Source organism: Sebastes umbrosus, chromosome 14, assembly GCF_015220745.1.
Source record: "Sebastes umbrosus isolate fSebUmb1 chromosome 14, fSebUmb1.pri, whole genome shotgun sequence".
In the NCBI taxonomy this organism is placed as follows: domain Eukaryota; kingdom Metazoa; phylum Chordata; class Actinopteri; order Perciformes; family Sebastidae; genus Sebastes; species Sebastes umbrosus.
In genome coordinates this window covers 32,471,931-32,491,930 of record NC_051282.1, presented here as the reverse complement: position 1 = coordinate 32,491,930, position 20,000 = coordinate 32,471,931, and the positions used below count along the sequence as shown (strand labels likewise).

The following is a 20,000-nucleotide window of genomic DNA, read 5'->3' as shown; positions in this document are numbered from 1 at the left end:
AGGGTGTGGTAGATGAACCGGTGCGTCTCTATTAACCGTCGTCATGGTGTGGTATATGAACCGGTGCGTCTCTATTAACCGTCGTCACGGTGTGGTAGATGAACCGGTGCGTCTCTATTAACCGTCGTCAGGGTGTGGTAGATGAACCGGTGCGTCTCTGTTAACCGTCGTCATGGTGTGGTATATGAACCGGTGTGTCTCTATTAACCGTCGTCACGGTGTGGTAGATGAACCGGTGCGTCTCTATTAACCGTCGTCATGGTGTAGTAGATGAACCGGTGTGTCTCTATTAACCGTCGTCATGGAGTGACGGAGTTAACGGAGAGAGATGATGTGATGTGTTAACTACAGGAGGAAGACGGAGCAGAGAGGAGAGAGTAGAGTAGAGTCGGTGTTGTCGGTGTTTGTGGGTGTCGAGAGCTGCTCAGAGCTGCAGAGGAGGATGTTGATAGTCAGACACCAGAGAGCATCATGGGACATTTCTCACATCTGAAGCATGAAGCTGTAACATGATGTTTAGACTCAATACTGATTATATTTCTCACTAGTGTTTGGTTTATCCTCGGTAAAGGGCCACTTACTCACTTGTTCTGGAGTTATCATCTTCATCACTGTCTGAGCTCTTCATCAGCTGCTATCTAGTGATTATTACACTCCACATTACGTTCTCATTTACCCAGGAGAACAGATTATTAGTTATTATGATTATAATCATTATTATTATTATGATTGTAATAATAATAATTATTATTATTGTTATTAATAACAGTATTTCTGTTTCCATGTGACACAACGTTTAATGTTGGATGATCAGTCAGCCATCAAGTCACAGATCAATAACTACTCTCATCTTATTCTGTTTCCCTCCTCTCCTCTTTTCCCTCTCTCCTCTCCTCCTCCCTCCTCACTTCTCCTCTCCTCTTCTCCTCCCACCTTCTCTTCTCCCTCCCTCTCCTCTCCTGTTCTCATCCCACCTTCTCTCCTCCTTCCTCCTCTCTTCTCCTCTCCTCCTCTCCTGTTCTCATCCCACCTTCTCTCCTCCTTCCTCCTCTCTCCTCCTCTCCTCTTCTCATCCCACCTTCTCTCCTCTCTTCCCCTCTCCTCCTCCTCTCTCCTCTTTTCCCTCCTCTCCTCTTTTCCCTCTCTCCTCTCCTCCCTCCTCTCTTCCCTTCTCCTCCTCCTCTCTCCTATTTTCCCTCTCTCTGCTCCTCCCTCCTCACTTCTCCTCTCCTCTTCTCTTCTCTTCTCCCTTCCTCTCCTCCCTCTCCCCCTCTCCTCTCCCTCTCTCCTCTTGTCCCTCCCTCTCTCCTCCCTCCCTCCTCTCTCTCTCTCTCTCCTCCCTCAGCCCACATTCCTGGTGGAGTTGTCCAAGGTGTTGGCTAACCCGGGGAACACTCAGGTGGCTCGTGTTGCTGCCGGTCTGCAGGTGAAGAACTCTCTGACCTCCAAAGACCCCGACGTGAAGACACAGTACCAGCAGAGATGGCTGGCCATCGACGCCAACGCTCGCCGCGAGATCAAGAACTACGTAAGGACTCTGAAACTGTCCTCACGCCGTTCATTCATCTGATGTTTGTACTGTCCTCACGTCCGTCCGTCTGTCTCTCCGTCCGGCAGGTTTTACAGACTCTGGGCACCGAGACGTACCGGCCCAGCTCGGCGTCGCAGTGCGTCGCCGGGATCGCCTGCGCAGAGATCCCCGTCAACCAGTGGCCCGAGCTGATCCCACAGCTGGTGGCCAACGTCACCGACCCCTCCAGCACTGAGCACATGAAGGAGTCCACGCTGGAGGCCATCGGATACATCTGCCAGGACATCGTGAGTCAGCACAATCCCACGCTAACCAAGCGTCCGTTCAGTCCAAGATCTCTGAAACACAGTTAATTCATGCCCTGATATTCACCCCGTTGACCCGGTTCTGGTTCCTTCAGGACCCAGAACAGCTGCAGGAGAACGCCAACCAGATCCTGACGGCCATCATCCAGGGCTATGAGGAAGGAGGAGCCCAGTAACAACGTTAAACTGGCCGCTACCAACGCTCTGCTCAACTCTCTGGAGTTCACCAAAGCCAACTTCGACAAGGAGGTAACCACGCAGGACACCTCACTTCCTGTCGCTTCAGTGGAAAGTTTATTTTGTAGGAGTCGATGTAAAGATTCTTGTTGAGTTTTATTGTGAAACATCAGTTTGTGTTGTGTGTTTCAGACGGAGAGACACTTCATCATGCAGGTGGTGTGTGAAGCGACGCAGTGTCCCGACACCAGAGTGAGTAAACTCGTCCATCTCGCCGTTAACCCTTTAATGACCGCACCCTCCTGTCTGACGTGTGTTCATCCCTCTGCTGTGTGTTCAGGTGCGTGTGGCGGCCTTACAGAACCTGGTGAAGATCATGTCTCTGTACTATCAGTACATGGAGACCTACATGGGTCCAGCGCTGTTCGCCGTAAGTTCTTATTCTTCATCCAACAGTTAGTTTATTTAATCTGCCACACAGAGAAACGAGTATAAACCCACAGGATGCTTCAACTTAAATTACAAGTTTGACTTTAACTCTTCCTTCTTTAACTTCTTCTGTCTGCTCTCCCCTTCTTTCTGTGTTCCACTGCTTCCTCCTCTCAGATCACCATCGAGGCGATGAAGAGCGACATCGACGAGGTGGCCTTACAGGGCATCGAGTTCTGGTCCAATGTCTGTGACGAGGAGATGGACCTGGCCATCGAGGCCTCAGAGGTCTGTGTAAGCAGACTTTGTTACGTTAACAACCATTTCAGCTCCAGTTTGTTGAAACCCACCCCCCTGTGACTGTTGGTCTCTTCCTGTTTGCTCTCATCCAATGGCAGGCCTCGGAGCAGGGACGCCCCCCCGAGCACACCAGTAAATTCTACGCCAAAGGAGCCCTACAGTACCTGGTCCCCATCCTGACCCAGACCCTCACCAAACAGGTTTCTGTTTGCTCTATTGACCTCTTGACCTTATAGACCCTTTAGTGATGATGTCATGATGAGGTCACGGTGTTAGCTGGAGGCTAACGCTAGCAGTGGGCTAACATTAGCTGGAGGCTAACCAAAGGAAAGACTGGAGGCTAACGCTAGCAGTGGGCTAACATTAGCTGGAGGCTAACATTAGCTGGAAGCTAACCAAAGGAAAGACTGGAGGCTAACGCTAGCAGTGGGCTAACATTAGCTGGAGGCTAACCAAAGGAAAGACTGGCGGCTAACGCTAGCAGTGGGCTAACATTAGCTGGAGGCTAACCAAAGGAAAGACTGGAGGCTAACGCTAGCAGTGGGCTAACATTAGCTGGAAGCTAAACATAGGAAAGACTGGAGGCTAACGCTAGCAATGGGCTAACATTAGCTGGAAGCTAACCATAGGAAAGACTGGAGGCTAATGCTAGCAATGGGCTAACATTAGCTGGAAGCTAACCATAGGAAAGACTGGAGGCTAATGCTAGCAGCGGGCTAACATTAACTGGAAGCTAACCAAAGGAAAGACTGGAGGCTAACGCTAGCAGTGGGCTAACATTAGCTGGAAGCTAACCAATGGAAAAACTGGAGGCTAACGCTAGCAGTGGGCTAACATTAGCTGGAAGCTAACCATAGGAAAGACTGGAGGCTAACGCTAGCAATGGGCTAACATTAGCTGGAGGCTATCCATAGGAAAGACTGGAAGCTAACGCTAGCAGTGGGCTAACATTAGCTGGAGGCTAACCATAGGAAAGACTGGAGGCTAACTAACGCTAGCAATGGGCTAACATTAGCTGGAGGCTATCCATAGGAAAGACTGGAAGCTAACGCTAGCAGTGGGCTAACGTTAGCTGGAGGCTAACCATAGGAAAGACTGGAGGCTAACTAATGCTAGCAGTGGGCTAACATTAGCTGGAGGCTAACCAAAGGAAAGACTGGAGGCTAACGCTAGCAGTGGGCTAACATTAGCTTGAGGCTAACGCTAGCAGTTGGCTAACATTAGCTGGAGGCTAACCAAAGGAAAGACTCGAGGTTAACGCTAGTACTTGGCTAAAATTCGCTGGAGGCTAACGCTGGCAACGGGCTAACATTAGCTGGAGGCTAACCATAGGAAAGACTGGAGGCTAACGCTAGCAGTGGGCTAACATTAGCTGGAGGCTAACCAAAGGAAAGACTGGAGGCTAACGGTAGCAATGGGCTAACATTAGCTGGAGGCTAACCATAGGAAAGACTGGAGGCTAACGCTAGCAGTGGGCTAACATTAGCTGGAGGCTAACCAGCTGTATTTTGGTACCAGACCCGTCATGTGACCTTTGACTTTATTACTTTTTGCAGGACGAGAACGATGACGATGACGACTGGAACCCCTGTAAGGCGGCGGGTGTGTGTCTGATGCTGCTGGCGACCTGCTGCGAGGACGATGTGGTTCCTCACGTTCTGCCCTTCATCAAAGAACACATCAAACACCCCGACTGGCGCTACAGAGACGCCTCCGTCATGGCGTTCGGATCCATCCTGGAAGGACCCGAACTCAACCAGCTCAAACCCCTGGTCATTCAGGTCAGTCACTAACTAGTTAACCCCTGGTCGTTCAGGTCAGTCCCTAACGAGTTAACCCCTGGTCGTACGGGTCAGTCCCTAACGAGTTAACCCCTGGTCGTACGGGTCAGTCCCTAACGAGTTAACCCCTGGTCGTACGGGTCAGTCCCTAACGAGTTAACCCCTGGTCGTACGGGTCAGTCCCTAACGAGTTAACCCCTGGTCGTACGGGTCAGTCCCTAACGAGTTAACCCCTGGTCGTACGGGTCAGTCCCTAACGAGTTAACCGGTGGTCCTGCAGGCGATGCCGACCCTGATCGAGCTGATGAAGGACCCCAGCGTGGTGGTGAGGGACACCACGGCGTGGACGGTGGGGAGGATCTGTGAGCTGCTGCCTGAAGCAGCCATCAACGAGGTGTACCTGGCCCCCCTGCTGCAGTGTCTGATCGAGGGCCTGGGGGCCGAGCCCCGAGTGGCCTCCAACGTCTGCTGGGTGAGCTGCGGGTCACGTGACATCACATATCTGGAGCCTGGTGGCTGCTGGGAAGATGAAGGTTAAGTGTAACTTCCTGTTTCCTGTTTCCTGTCAGGCCTTCTCGTCTCTGGCTGAAGCAGCTTATGAAGCTACAGACGCTGCAGAGGACCAGGAGGAGCCCAGCACCTACTGTCTGTCCTCGTCCTTCGAGATCATCGTCCAGAAACTCCTGGAGACCACAGACAGGTAGAGGGGGGATCATTCTGATGATGATGATGATGATGATGATGATGATGGTGGTGGTGGTGGTGGTGGTGGTGGTGGTGGCGGCGGCGGCGGCGGCGATGATGATGATGATGTGTTTCCTGTGCAGACCCGACGGTCACCAGAACAACCTTCGCTCCGCTGCCTACGAGGCTCTGATGGAGATCGTGAAGAACAGTGCGAAGGATTGTTACCCTGCAGTCCAGAAGACCACGCTGGTCATCATGGAGCGGCTGCAGCAGGTCCTCCAGATGGAGGTCAGTCCACTCTTCATCACGCTCTCTCTTCATCACGCTCTCTCTTCATCACGCTCTCTCTTCATTACGCTCTCTCTTCATCACGCTCACTCTTCATCACCTCTCTCTTCATCACACTCTCTCTTCATCACACTCACTCTTCATCACGCTCTCTCTTCATTACGCTCTCTCTTCATCACGCTCTCTCTTCATCACCTCTCTCTTCATCATCTCTCTCTTCATCACACTCTCTCTTCATCACGCTATATACATGAACCCGTGTTGGTCTGTGATGATAAATCATGCACCACGCTGACGTGTGATGTAAAAACCAACCACGTTATCTGAGACCTCCACACTTCCTCACTCGCTCTCACTTCCTGTTTAACGACTTCCTGTAGCGTTCACTTCCCAGCTGTGTAATGATGTCACTTCCTGTGTGTCCCCAGTCTCACATCCAGAGCACCTCAGACAGAATCCAGTTCAACGACCTGCAGTCGCTGCTGTGCGCCACCCTACAGGTAAAGCCCCCACACCTGAGCAGACATCGCGCTCTTACTTTGGTAAAGTTCCTGGCGTCGTGTTCATGCCTTTATTGTGACGGTGCGAGTGTTTCCTGTGTGCGTTGTTGCAGAACGTGCTGCGTAAAGTGCAGCATCAGGACGCCCTGCAGATCTCCGACGTGGTGATGGCGTCTCTGCTGAGGATGTTTCAGAGCACCGCCGGCTCCGGGGGGGTCCAGGAGGACGCTCTGATGGCCGTGTCCACGCTGGTGGAAGGTAGAACCACAGAAGAAGAAACGCACGCACATCACTGTCAGGACGGACGAGACGCCTTGTTGACTGTTGGTCTGTGTTTCAGTTCTGGGCGCCGACTTCCAGAAATACATGGATGCCTTCAAGCCCTTCCTGGGGATCGGACTGAAGAACTACGCCGAGTATCAGGTACGCCTCCACCTTAACTACGCCCGGTATCGGGTACGCCTCCACCTTAAACTACGCCCGGTATCGGGTACGCCTCCACCTTAAACTACGCCCGGTATCGGGTACGCCTCCACCTTAAACTACGCCCGGTACCGGGTACGCCTCCACCTTAAACTACGCCCAGCGTCGGGTACGCCTCCACCTTAAACTACGCCCAGCGTCGGGTACGCCTCCACCTTAAACTACGCCCAGCGTCGGGTACGCCTCCACCTTAAACTACGCCCAGCGTCGGGTACGCCTCCACCTTAAACTGTTGTGGTCCAGTGAACCAGGCGACCGGCTGCTGCTGATGTGTTGGTCTGTGATGATAAATCATGCACCACGCTGAAGTGTGATGTAAAAACCAACCACGTTATCTGAGACCTCCACGCCAACAGCTGCACGCTAACTCCGTCACGGACAGCAAACGTTATAGTATGGCGGTAACGTGGTGGTGGAGCCGGCCGTCGCTCTCGTCTGTAGAGGACTGACTTTACTCTCAGTGGTGCTCAGCTGATGATGATGATGATGATGATGATGATGTTGCAGGTGTGTCTGGCGGCGGTGGGTCTGGTGTGCGACCTGTGCAGAGCTCTGATGTCCAACATCCTGCCTTTCTGTGACGAGATCATGCAGCTGCTGCTGGAGAACCTCGGGGTGAGGAAGAGGAGGAGGAGGAGGAGGAAGAGTCTGTCTGTGTTGGTCTGTGATGATAAATCATGCACCACGCTGACGTGTGATGTAAAAACCAACCACTTTTATCTGAGACCTCCACACTTCACTTCCTGTCTGTCTTTAGTTCTCACTTCCTGTTTAATGACTTCCTGTAGCTGGGATCAATAAATCAATAAATAGGGTGCGTTAACAGTAAAGTAAATTAGAGACTCCTGATGCCGTGACTACAGGTAACCCTCGCCGCTACGGGCAGATGTTCCTCAGAGATTGTAACTTTAATATTTTGGTCCTTTTATTTATTTATTTTATAGATCAAACGTTGAATTGTATTATTGAATTGATAAAGAGACTGATGATCTGATGAATCCGTATTAATGATAAGAACGTCCGGCGTCAGAGAGCTGCTGGTGTGTCCTCTGTCTTTGTCCCGTCAGCGGTGACGTGACATCTGTCTCTCTGTGCAGAACGAGAACGTCCATCGGTCGGTGAAGCCTCAGATCCTGTCGGCGTTCGGCGACATCGCTCTGGCCATCGGAGGAGAGTTCAAGAAGTACCTGGACATCGTCCTGGACACGCTGCAGCAGGCCTCCCAGGCTCAGGTGGACAAGGTAAACGCCACGCTCAGGACATCGTAACCATGGTGATGGGACAGGAGGTTACCAGGGGCGGGAAAAACATACTGTTTGTTATGTTTGTTATACGGTCTGTTATACATAGCAACGATCTATTATACGTAGCGACGGTCTGTTATACGTAGCGACGGTCTGTTATACATAGCGACGGTCTGTTATACATAGCAACGATCTGTTATACGTAGCGACGGTCTGTTATACGTAGCGACGGTCTGTTATACATAGCAACGATCTGTTATACGTAGCGACGGTCTGTTATACATAGCAACGATCTGTTATACGTAGCGACGGTCTGTTATACGTAGCGACGGTCTGTTATACATAGCAACGATCTGTTATACGTAGCGACGGTCTGTTATACATAGCAACGATCTGTTATACGTAGCGACGGTCTGTTATACATAGCAACGATCTGTTATACGTAGCGACGGTCTGTTATACATAGCAACGATCTGTTATACGTAGCGACGGTCTGTTATACGTAGCGACGGTCTGTTATACATAGCAACGATCTGTTATACGTAGCAACGGCCTGTTATACGTAGCGACGGTCTGTTATACATAGCAACGATCTGTTATACGTAGCAACGGCCTGTTATACGTAGCGACGGTCTGTTATACATAGCAACGATCTGTTATACGTAGCAACGATCTGTTATACGTAGCAACGGCCTGTTATACGTAGCGACGGTCTGTTATACATAGCAACGATCTGTTATACATAGCAACGATCTGTTATACGTAGCAACGGTCTGTTATACATAGCAACGATCTGTTATATGTAGCAACGGTTTGTTATACGTAGCTCTCATGCAGTCTGGTCTGTGATGATAAATCATGCACCACTCTGACAGAGTGATGGAAACCCAACCACAGTATCTGAGACCAGCACACCCAGTACAGAGTCCCTCAGAGAGACCAGCACACCCAGTACAGAGTCCCTCATAGAGACCAGCACACCCAGTACAGAGTCCCTCAGAGAGACCAGCACACCCAGTACAGAGTCCCTCATAGAGACCAGCACACCCAGTACAGAGTCCCACAGAGAGACCAGCACACCCAGTACAGAGTCCCTCATAGAGACCAGCACACCCAGTACAGAGTCCCTCATAGAGACCAGCACACCCAGTACAGAGTCCCACAGAGAGACCAGCACACCCAGTACAGAGTCCCACAGAGAGACCAGCACACCCAGTACAGAGTCCCTCATAGAGATGCTAATAATTAACTGTTTAACCGACATTAACCGTTTTAACCGATTAACGTTATCGGTTAAAACGGTTCAAATTAATATTAATTGATTAAAAATTAATCCATTTTTAATCAATTAAAAGAGAAAAACTCGTCACTTTAAGGAGAAAAGCTGGTCCACCTTAAAAGTCCACCTTAAGAGTCCACCTAGTGGGAATAAAATCAGGGGAGAGTTATGGCGCGCTCCCGTGACTTAATGTGTGTTAATGTGTGTGTTACCGTGTGTGTAACTGAGTGTGTTAATGTGTGTGTGTTACCGTGTGTGTAACTGAGTGTGTTAATGTGTGTGTTACCATGTGTGTGTTTGTTCAGACGGACTACGACATGGTGGACTACCTGAACGAGTTGAGGGAGGGCTGTCTGGAGGCGTACACCGGGATCATCCAGGGCCTGAAGGGGGACCAGGAGAACGTTCACCGTAAGTGATCACATGACCACACACACACACACACACACACACACACACACACACACACACACACACACACGACGGCGGTTCCTCTTCCTGACTGCAGTGGATCAGGAGGATTTTACGCCGTCGCAGATGAACGAGTCTGTTTCACCCAGAGAGCCGCAGGCCGCCGCCCGCTCACCGCTTCCTGGTTTTGCGAGACTCAACAAAATAAAAATAAAACAAAGTGCTGGTTTTAAAACTGAAGATTTCATCTGCTGCTTCTGAAGTCTTTATTCTCCTCCTCTTCCTCCCTCCTCCTCGTCTCTCCTCTTCCTCCTCCTCTCTCCTCCTCCTCCTCTTCCCTACCTCCTCCTCTTCCTCCCTACCTCCTCCTCTTCCTCCCTCCTCCTCCTCTCTCCTCTTCCTCCTCTTCTTCCTCCCTTCTCCTCGTCTCTCCTCTTCCTCCTCCTCTCTCCTCCTCCTCTTCCCTACCTCCTCCTCTTCCTCCCTACCTCCTCCTCTCCTCTTCCTCCTCCTCTTCCTCCCTCCTCCTCCTCTCTCCTCTTCCTCCTCCTCTTCCTCCCTCCTCTCTCCTCTTCCTCATCTTCTTCCTCCCTCCTCCTCCTCTCTCCTCTTCCTCCTCCTCTTATTCCTCCCTTCCTCCTCCTCTTCCTCCCTACCTCCTCCTCTTCCTCCCTCCTCTTCCTCCCCCTGTAGCTGATGTGATGTTGGTGCAGCCTCGGGTGGAGTTCATCCTCTCCTTCATCCATCACATAGCTGAGGATGAAGATCACTCTGATGGAGTGGTGGCCAACGCTGCCGGACTCATCGGGTAAGGAGGGGGGGGGTTGATTGACAGCTGACCAGGGTCCTGATAGGCCGAGCTAAGCTAGCTAAGTAGCCTTGCGTCCGACCAGCGGGCCGGTGGCCAGCGGCAGCACTGTAAAGATAAACTGAGGGCGTATAAATCTGTGGATGTCTCTAGTTAACTATCCTTCAGTGAAGTCAGTCAGAAAGAGAGACGGACAATATCAGAGAAGCGTTTCAGAGACGGAGAGAAAGGGTTGCTAATAGATTAGCCTTCTGCTAACAGCAGCTAGCGGTTCACGTTAGCTGCTGTTAGCAGAAGGCTAAATATTAGCATCATTTCCTCTCCGTCTCTGAAACGCTTCTCTGATATTGTAGCTCTAGAGCCTCCAATCACAGTTACTCATCTCTAATGTCTGTGAGATCTGGATTCAGCCAACAACACAGCAAGAGGACATTTAGATGTGGAGCTTTAGCCCACTGCTAGCGTTAGCCTCCAGCTAATGTCAGCCCACTGCTAGCGTTAGCCTCCAGCTAATGTTAGCCCACTGCTAGCGTTAGCCTCCAGTCTTTCCTTTGTTTAGCCTCCAGCTAATGTTAGCCCACTGCTAGCGTTAGCCTCCAGTCTTTCCTTTGTTTAGCCTCCAGTTAATGTTAGCCCACTGCTAACGTTAGCCTCCAGTCTTTCCTTTGTTTAGCCTCCAGCTAATGTTAGCCCACTGCTAGCGTTAGCCTCCAGCTAACACTGACATCACTAAACGGGCCTATCTCTGTGTAGATATTAATAAAAACAGTGATTGTGATAATCAGGCGGTTATTTAAGGGATAATGTACAGCTAGCTAGTGCGCCATTGTTGTGAGATAAACCCATTCATGGCGATGTCCCATCGACCAATCAGAATGGAGGATTCAACAAAGCCGTTAATAACCACTAATGAAAACCTGCTTATTAATATTAGAGCCCCTAAATGTTCCACTCTGGTCCTTTAATATCTCTGATCTGGATCACTGGACTATTGACCTGTTGCCATGGTGACCGGTAGTGTCAGTCTGGTTCACATCTGGATAGATGGAGGACAGATGTGTGTCTGGTCTGTGATGATAACTCATGCACCACTCTGACAGCGTGATGGAAACACAACCACAGTATCTGAGACCAGCACACCCAGTACAACGGACCGTTAGCTCGTAGGCTAACAGCAAACATGACGTCATCTCTGAAGGAGTGTAGTCAGTAAACGGTTTTAACCCTTTAATCTTCATGATTCATGTGTTCATGTTTAATACGACCTGATCACGCCGACTCATCCGTTTCTCTTCATTTGTTTAGTTTCTTTCACATTAAAAGCCTCAGTGTTGTTTGTTGATGTCTGTTTTCTTTCTCTCGCTCTGTGTGTGTGTGTTCAGCGACCTGTGCACGGCGTTCGGTAAAGACGTGATGAAGCTGGTGGAGGTTCGTCCGCTCATCAACGACCTGCTGACGGAGGGTCGACGCTCCAAAACCAACAAGACCAAGACGCTCGCTACCTGGGCCACCAAGGAGCTCCGCAAGCTCAAGAGCCAGGCCTGGTCAGACCCCAACGCACACACGCAAACACACGCAAACACACACACACACACACACACACACACACACACACTGAAACACATACTCTGGCGTCGTCACGATGCCAAAATTGTGACTCTGATCTGATACTCCGCCTAAATATCTGGATACTGAAACGATACTGCAGCTAAAACCTAAAACCAGAGGTCAGCAGCCTGCGTCTCTTCAGCTCCTCTCCAGCGGCTCTCTGTGGATTATTAAACATGGAAATGAATAACTGTTCTTTGTTTACATTTTCATGTTTATTGATCCTAGGTCCATGGTTCAACGGTACGACGGAGTATTAGGAACACATTGAGGGAAAATACATCTGAGATTTACAGAATAAAGTCATAATATTATAAATAGTAATTTTACGTGTTATTTTCTTTTTTTCTCATAAAGTTATGACTTTTTTCTCGTAATATTCTGACTTTATTGTGTAAATCTCAGATGTTTTTCCCCTCAATGTGGCCCTAATACTCCGTAGTACATTGTCTCTTTAGCCCTCACTGCATTAGACTGATATTCTATATACTGAGACTATAAACTGAGTTACCTTCATCACAGTGATCACGTTTTGTGGCTCCAGACAGATTTCTTTATTTTTTCTGCCTAAAATGTCTCCGATATTAAAGGTCGTGAGTAATAGACGACTGAACATGGAACTTAGATTTTATTTTTATTAATTAGAAATGTAAAAATGTATGAATTGAAATGTTTCCTGTTTGTGTTCCTCCTGCTGACGGTTTCTCCTCCTCTTCAGATCGCTGCCGGTTGGGGATGAAGAGCGAGAGCGAGATTTGAGAGAGACGGACATCAGTGAACAACGAGGACAAACTGCCCCACTGGAATTAACTCTTCTGTCTTTGTCGCGAGCGTCCGGTCGAAGCAGAAGTCGAGTGACGTGAGATGAGTGTGTGAGAGAGAGAGAGACGTGTGAGCGAGCGAGAGACGATGACATCACACCACCTTCAGTTCCAGCAGGCGACCCCCCCCCCCCCCACCTCTTCCTGGACGGCCTGTGGACTGGACTCTGACTCCCCCCTCCACCCCCCCCACCCCCTAATCAAAACAAACTCACCTCCGAGCCCTCCTCCCACAATCCACCTCTCTCGCCGTAGCCGGGCTCTCCTGCGACATCACGATGACGTCACCGACCCGCCGCCGCCCCTCGAGCCGGGGGAGGAGGGGGGAGGAGGAGGGGAAATAGATACAAACACGACGATGAAAATAAAAGACTTGTGGAATCAAAGATAAAAACCGAGCGGACTTTGTGGACTTCTGTGGAAAACTTTAGATTTTTGTTGCTCTTATTTTTCTTCTTCTTCTTCGGAGCACTGAAACAGCGGCGGAGGTCTGACGGACACGAACGCCTCTGTCCGCGGTGCTCGGCGCTCTTATCCAAACAACAACAACAACAGCACTAAATTCCTACAAAATAAAAGTAATCCTCCGAGGAGCGAGTGCCAAATGGAAAATAGTTTAGCGGAAAATAAAAGGAGTGGAAGTGAGCTGCTGGTGAAGCGTTTCAGTTTTTATTTCCCCGCTGCACTTGGTTTGGGAGAAGGGTCACTCACCATTTTTGCTTGTTTAAAAAAGAAATTCAGAGAATTGAAGACGTTTGTATAAGGTTATATTTTTCCATTGCTATGATGAAAATAAAGTAAAAAAAAAAACAAAAAAACAATAAAATGATGTGAAACATTCCCCGAGCGCTTCTGGTGATTTCGGTCTTTTCTGTCGTCTGTCGGACTGACGAGATGTTTCGGACTCTGAAGCTGTTGGTTCGTCGACTCGACGCCACGAAGAACCCGGATTCTTTTCTTGTTCTGTTTTTTAAACTCACTTCATGGCTTGTTTGGTAGCAGCAGCTCGGCAGCAGCTCGGCAGCAGCTCGGCGGCCGCTCCTCACCGCCGACGGCGAGCTCTGTTGGGACGTTTGTACTTTGTGGGCTGCAGAAACCTGCGAGCACGCTCGGTGCCGTCTGTCCGCCTCGGCTCCGGTCTGATCGCTTCACTTTCAGCCTCCTAACCGCCATTAAACACGACGACTGGGATCTACGTCTCACCTGTAGATCAACATGTCAGGTGCTCTTGGGAAACGGAAAACAAACAGGAAGTCAATCCAGACGCCCCGACCTCTCAGAGCGTATTATTAAAGGTCTGTTATTATAGCGGCTAAATGGTTAAAGACGTTGACCTGTTTGGACCGCTGTAGTTCTTCGTTGGAGCTGCCCGTTGGTCCAAACATGGTGGCGTTTCTAATGATTTAACCGCCACAATAAAGGCGTTTTAATATTTCCTTCCTCGTTGCCTGTTGTTCTGAGGCTTTGAGGTGTCTGGCTTGACTTCCTGTTTACAAACCACTTCCTGTAACTAAAGTGGAAGTCGTCTCATTAGGAAATCAAGTTTTCCTTGAGTTGAAAGTGAAGTGTTTACAGCTTCGGAGAGCTTTTATTTTGTAGAGGTGCGGCAGCCGTAGGGAGGACGCATTTCCTGTGTTGACATGATGAACCTGACGACTCGATTATTACTGAACATGTGAATCATTAAAGCCGATCTGCTTTTTATTTCATATTCAACTTTAGTGAACTAATAAAGTCTATATTGTACTGAATGTTCTGCTGCTGCTTCTTCTGACGATCGAAACACACCTGAGACTAAATATAAACACACCTGAGACTAAAATACAAACACACCTGAGACTAAATATAAACACACCTGAGACTAAATATAAACACACCTGAGACTAAAATACAAACACACCTGAGACTAAATATAAACACACCTGAGACTAAATATAAACACACCTGAGACTAAATATAAACACACCTGAGACTAAAATACAAACACACCTGAGACTAAATATAAACACACCTGAGACTAAAATATAAACACACCTGAGACTAAATATAAACACACCTGAGACTAAATATAAACACACCTGAGACTAAATATAAACACACCTGAGACTAAATACAAACACACCTGAGACTAAAATATAAACACACCTGAGACTAAATACAAACACACCTGAGACTAAAATATAAACACACCTGAGACTAAATATAAACACACCTGAGACTAAATATAAACACACCTGAGACTAAAATACAAACACACCTGAGACTAAAATACAAACACACCTGAGACTAAATATAAACACACCTGAGACTAAAATACAAACACACCTGAGACTAAATATAAACACACCTGAGACTAAATATAAACACACCTGAGACTAAAATATAAACACACCTGAGACTAAAATATAAACACACCTGAGACTAAAATACAAACACCTGAGATTAAAATACAAACACACCTGAGACTAAATATAAACACACCTGAGACTAAATATAAACACACCTGAGACTAAAGTATAAACACACCTGAGACTAAATATAAACACACCTGAGACTAAAATACAAACACCTGAGATTAAAATACAAACACACCTGAGACTAAATATAAACACACCTGAGACTAAATACAAACACACCTGAGACTAAAATATAAACACACCTGAGACTAAATATAAACACACCTGAGACTAAATATAAACACACCTGAGACTAAAATATAAACACACCTGAGACTAAAATATAAACACACCTGAGACTAAAATATAAACACACCTGAGACTAAATATAAACACACCTGAGACTAAAATATAAACACACCTGAGACTAAATATAAACACACCTGAGACTAAATATAAACACACCTGAGACTAAAATATAAACACACCTGAGACTAAATATAAACACACCTGAGACTAAAATATAAACACACCTGAGACTAAATATAAACACACCTGAGACTAAATATAAACACACCTGAGACTAAAATATAAACACACCTGAGACTAAATATAAACACACCTGAGACTAAAGTATAACCACAGAAGAAGAATAAACACACCTGAGATTAAAACATGATCAAAAGCAACAAATAAATAAATAAATACTTTATTAAATTCAATAATAATAAAATACAAAAATCACAAAAAAATAAATAAAACGAATATAAATAAATAAAATAAATGGTAACAAAATTAAAGGATTATTAAAATAAAAAATATTAATATAATTTCGTATTAATAGTAATAATAATCTAAAAATATATAAATAGCCTTATATATAACACAACAAAATACAAATAAACTTTTTAAAAGAATAAAAACCACAAATAAATACTTTATAAAATTAAATAATTAAATACAAAACTCAAAACATTAAACAAAACGAAAAAAAAATTAAAAAAATTATAACAATAAAATACAAAACTGTTAAAATAAAAAATATCAATATAATCCCCCAATTAATAGTAATAATAATAATAATAATAATAATAATAATAATAATATACAATTGCTACATAAATAATACAATGAAATACAAAAACATTTTAAATAATAAAAACAACAAATAAATAATCAAATTAAATATTAATAAAACAAAACTCACAAATGACAAAAAATATAAAATAAATTAAAAACAAAACAAAAATAATAAAATGTAATGACAAACAAAATAATGGTAATAATAATATTTATCATATACAAACATAAAACATAAAAAGTAATAACTCAAATACATTTTTTAAAAAGAATAAACAACAAAATAAATACTTTCTAAAAATTAAATAATATTAAAATACAAATCTCACAAATGACAAAAAGTATGAAATAAATTAAAATGAAGTGAAAAACTATTAAAATAAAATCATGTTTTATTTCATAAATCAAATAATCTAAATTATTATGATTATAATTAATCGATAATAAAAATAACTTCATGTTAATAATGTTATTAAATATTATAACATGTTATTGATTAGAGCTGTCGCACGCACACGCACTCACGCGCACACACACGCACGCAGAGAGAGAGACCTCCGGTCGTGTCGGAGGCTCTCCGGTACCGGGAAGTGATCGGCGGATGGAGGTTTCCGGTTGTCCCGGTCCGGTGATCAATCAGCTGATCGATTATTGATCCCCCCCTCACCCCCCCTCAGCACCGCGCGGTCTCCCGGGGATCGGTCGGTAGTCGGTAGGAGGCTAACAGAGAGAGCTAACGGGACCGACACGAACCGGACCGGACGATCCATGAAGCTCCGTCGGTGTTCCGGTTAGCTCAGCGGGGAGCTAGCCGCCGTTAACCGCCGGTAGGCTCCCGGTAACTCCCGGTAACTCCCGGTAGTAGCTCCCGGTAGTAGCTCCCGGTAGTAGCTCCCGGTAGCCCCGTTAGCTCCGCAGCTGTTTATTTATATCGGTGTGTGTTATGTAAGAGACGAGCCCGGTAACCGAGCTCCCCGGTAGCTCCCCGGTAGCCGTTAGCTCCGTTAGTAGCTCCAGTAGTCCCGTTAGTTAGCCGGTAGCTCCCCGGTAGCTCCCCGGTAGCTCCCCGGTAGTCGTCGGTAGTCGTCGGTAGTCGTCGGTTTCAGGATGAACGACGCGCAGCAGGAAATGTCTCCGGACTTCGTCCTGATGCGGCTCGTCTCCGCGGCGGAATACGACCGACTGGACGAACCGGCGGACCTGCTGTCCTCCGGTCTGTCCTCCGGTCTGTCCTCCGGTCTGTCCTCCGGTGGCGGGTTCGGGCCCGTTAAAGCGGGTCTGGATCTCTCTCCGGGCCTCGGCTCCGGGTCCGGCTCCGGTTCCGGTTCGGCCTCCCCTCACTACAGCTCCCCGCTGCCAGGTAGAGGAGATCTGGACCTGGACTCCGGTCTGCTGGATCAGAACCCGGCGCGCTGCGACCCGCCGAGGTCTCCGCCAGCGCCGGAGGACTTCAGCTTGGCGGCGCAGCGGTTCGTGGACTTCCCGGTGCAGCACGGCCCGGGGGGGCAGCTGATGGTGTTTCAGAACCTGCTGCGGTCCGGAGACCGGATCCTGGAGTGCGGTCTGGAGCCGCCCCCCCCGGGGTTCCTCCAGGAGGACGCAGAGAGACAGAGACGGCAGCTGGACTCCGGACCGGGTTCTGGTCCCGGTAGCACGACGGTTGGACCCGGAGGAGGGAAGGACCAGAACCTCCCGTCTGCAGAGGAGAACCTGCAGACCCAGATCCTCCAGTGGCATCCGGTCCTCAGACTGTCCAAGGGGTCCGACGGGTCCCGGACCCCCCATCGGGACATCCCGGGTCTGGACTCGGAGTCCGGGTCGGTCCTGTGCCAGCGCCATCGCCTGCTGACGGACCGGCTGGCTAAGTGGCCCCCGGGCCTGCTGGACCAGGCTCTGCGTCTGGGCCTGCTGGAGCCCAGGAAGAACTACAGCGGGACCGAGGACCCGGTACTGGCTCTGGCCCGGAGGCTGGGCCGGCTGGAGGGAGGCGGCGGGGGGGACGAGACGGCGGTCCCGATCTCTCGCTGCTCGTGTCACGGCGTGCTGGCCTCGGGGTCGGGGGGCGAGGACCCGAGCGAGACCAGCGACGCCCTGCTGGTCCTGGAGGGTCTGGGTTCTGAGGAGGTGGGAGGGCTGGGGGACGTGGGGGATGCTGAGAAGGGGGACGGGGTGGGGGGGCCGTGTGGGGGGGCGGGGCCCGGGTTCTCCGGCGGGACGCTGAGCGGTCTGATGCAGCAGGTCCACAGACTGGCGGAGGAGGCGGGGGTCTGCACCGATCAGAACTGCAGGTCTTCTCTGGCGGTCCTCAGCGCCGCCGTGTCCGTAGACCCCCGCCCCCCCACCAGCAGCCCCTACCCCCCCGCCCGTCCTGCCGTACCCCTCGGCGGTCTCCGAGTCTCCCCCGACCCCCTCCCGTCCTCCAGCCCGGACCCGGCCCAGCGCCCCCCCCAGCATCAGCACCAGTCCCGCTCCCAGCCCCAGAGCCGCGCCACCACCCCCAAACTGGGCGTGGCCTCGGGGGGGCGGTCCTCCTCCCCCCTGGTGGTCCTGGAGGGGGGCGGGGAGAAGACGCCACGGGGGAAGTCCAGGAAAGGGGGGTCCCTGAAGGTCCGGCTCAGCAAGCTCTTCAGAACCAAGAGCTCCAGCGGCGGGTCGGGGGGGCTGCTGGACAAACGTCCCTCGCTGGCGTCCTCCACGTCGTCGGGGGGGAGTCTGCTGGACGTCTGGGGGTCCACCTGCAGCAACACGGAGCCGGACAGCAGCAGGTGAGAGTCATCACCATGACAACAGGTACTGAACCTGATCTGAGACCAGCTGGGACCACTACAGGGGGGTGGACAGAATAACAGGAACACCGCAGCTCATTACAGTCCTTTCATTACAAACATCAGATCAGCTGATCACTAGAGATACAGTTATTGATTATCTTTATTATATTGATTATGAACAGAATGGAACTGAACACAGAGACCAGTCTGAAGGTCACAGAGAACCAGATTATGAATACAGGATAACGTACAGCCAGCTGGTCATTATCGTGGAATAAACATCAACAGGACGACGCGTCGGGGTTTATTTCACCACAATGACCCGCTAGCTGTACGTTATCCTGATTATTACACGGCTACTGACTGAAGACATCAATAACCTGACACACAAACGGTCCTCCAGAGTCTGACATCAGAGCTGTGTCCATAGCAACGGTCTGTTATACGTATATTTATTACAGGGCTTTGTTGAATACTGATTGGTCAGTCGCGGCGTTCTATGGTCTGTTATTTCTTTATAGCACACCGTTGCTATGTACAACAGACCGTTGCTATTAGAACAGATCGTTGCTATGTATAACAGACCGTTGCTATGTATAACAGACCGTTGCTATTAGAACAGATCGTTGCTATGTATAACAGACCGTTGCTATGTATAACAGACCGTTGCTATTAGAACAGATCGTTGCTATGTATAACAGACCGTTGCTATGTATAACAGACCGTTGCTATGTATAACAGACCGTTGCTATTAGAACAGATCGTTGCTACGTATAACAGACCGTTGCTATGTATAGCACACCGTTGCTATTTACAACAGACCGTTGCTATTAGAACAGATCGTTGCTACGTATAACAGACCGTTGCTATGTATAGCAGACGGTTGCTATGTATAGCAGAAGGTTGCTATGTATAACAGACCGTTGCTATGTATAACAGACCGTTGCTATGTATAACAGACCGTTGCTATGTATAGCAGACCGTTGCCATGTATAACAGACCGTTGCCATGTATAACAGACCGTTGCTATGTATAACAGATCGTTGCTATGTATAGCATACGGTTGCTACGTATAATAGACCATTGCTATGTATAACAGACCGT

At 48.6% G+C, this 20,000-nt stretch overlaps 2 protein-coding genes and 1 non-coding gene across 3 annotated transcripts in view; all 3 read left to right on the top strand.

The window, feature by feature from the left end:
* Positions 1–12,123, top strand: part of kpnb1 (karyopherin (importin) beta 1) — a 17,660-nt gene extending 5,537 nt beyond the window's left edge. The window contains 21 exon segments of the mRNA XM_037791852.1: positions 1,346–1,528; positions 1,618–1,818; positions 1,932–1,988; positions 1,990–2,085; positions 2,206–2,265; positions 2,354–2,443; positions 2,620–2,730; positions 2,841–2,942; positions 4,299–4,523; positions 4,804–4,995; positions 5,093–5,223; positions 5,351–5,498; positions 5,927–5,998; positions 6,112–6,256; positions 6,339–6,421; positions 6,989–7,096; positions 7,579–7,722; positions 9,310–9,415; positions 10,109–10,223; positions 11,606–11,788; positions 11,827–12,123. Of these exon segments, the coding sequence (XP_037647780.1) occupies positions 1,346–1,528; positions 1,618–1,818; positions 1,932–1,988; positions 1,990–2,085; positions 2,206–2,265; positions 2,354–2,443; positions 2,620–2,730; positions 2,841–2,942; positions 4,299–4,523; positions 4,804–4,995; positions 5,093–5,223; positions 5,351–5,498; positions 5,927–5,998; positions 6,112–6,256; positions 6,339–6,421; positions 6,989–7,096; positions 7,579–7,722; positions 9,310–9,415; positions 10,109–10,223; positions 11,606–11,788; positions 11,827–11,935 (2,661 nt within the window). The 3' untranslated portion in view covers positions 11,936–12,123.
* Positions 9,485–9,620, top strand: LOC119502592. The gene has a single exon (XR_005210114.1). It is a non-coding gene; the product is annotated as a small nucleolar RNA SNORA79 (small nucleolar RNA).
* Positions 12,124–16,864: 4,741 nt separating the features above from the next.
* LOC119501469 (suppressor of cytokine signaling 7-like) overlaps positions 16,865–20,000 on the top strand; it is a 17,804-nt gene continuing 14,668 nt past the window's right edge. The window contains 1 exon segment of the mRNA XM_037791851.1: positions 16,865–18,893. Coding sequence (XP_037647779.1) covers positions 17,236–18,893 — 1,658 coding nt within the window. The 5' untranslated portion in view covers positions 16,865–17,235.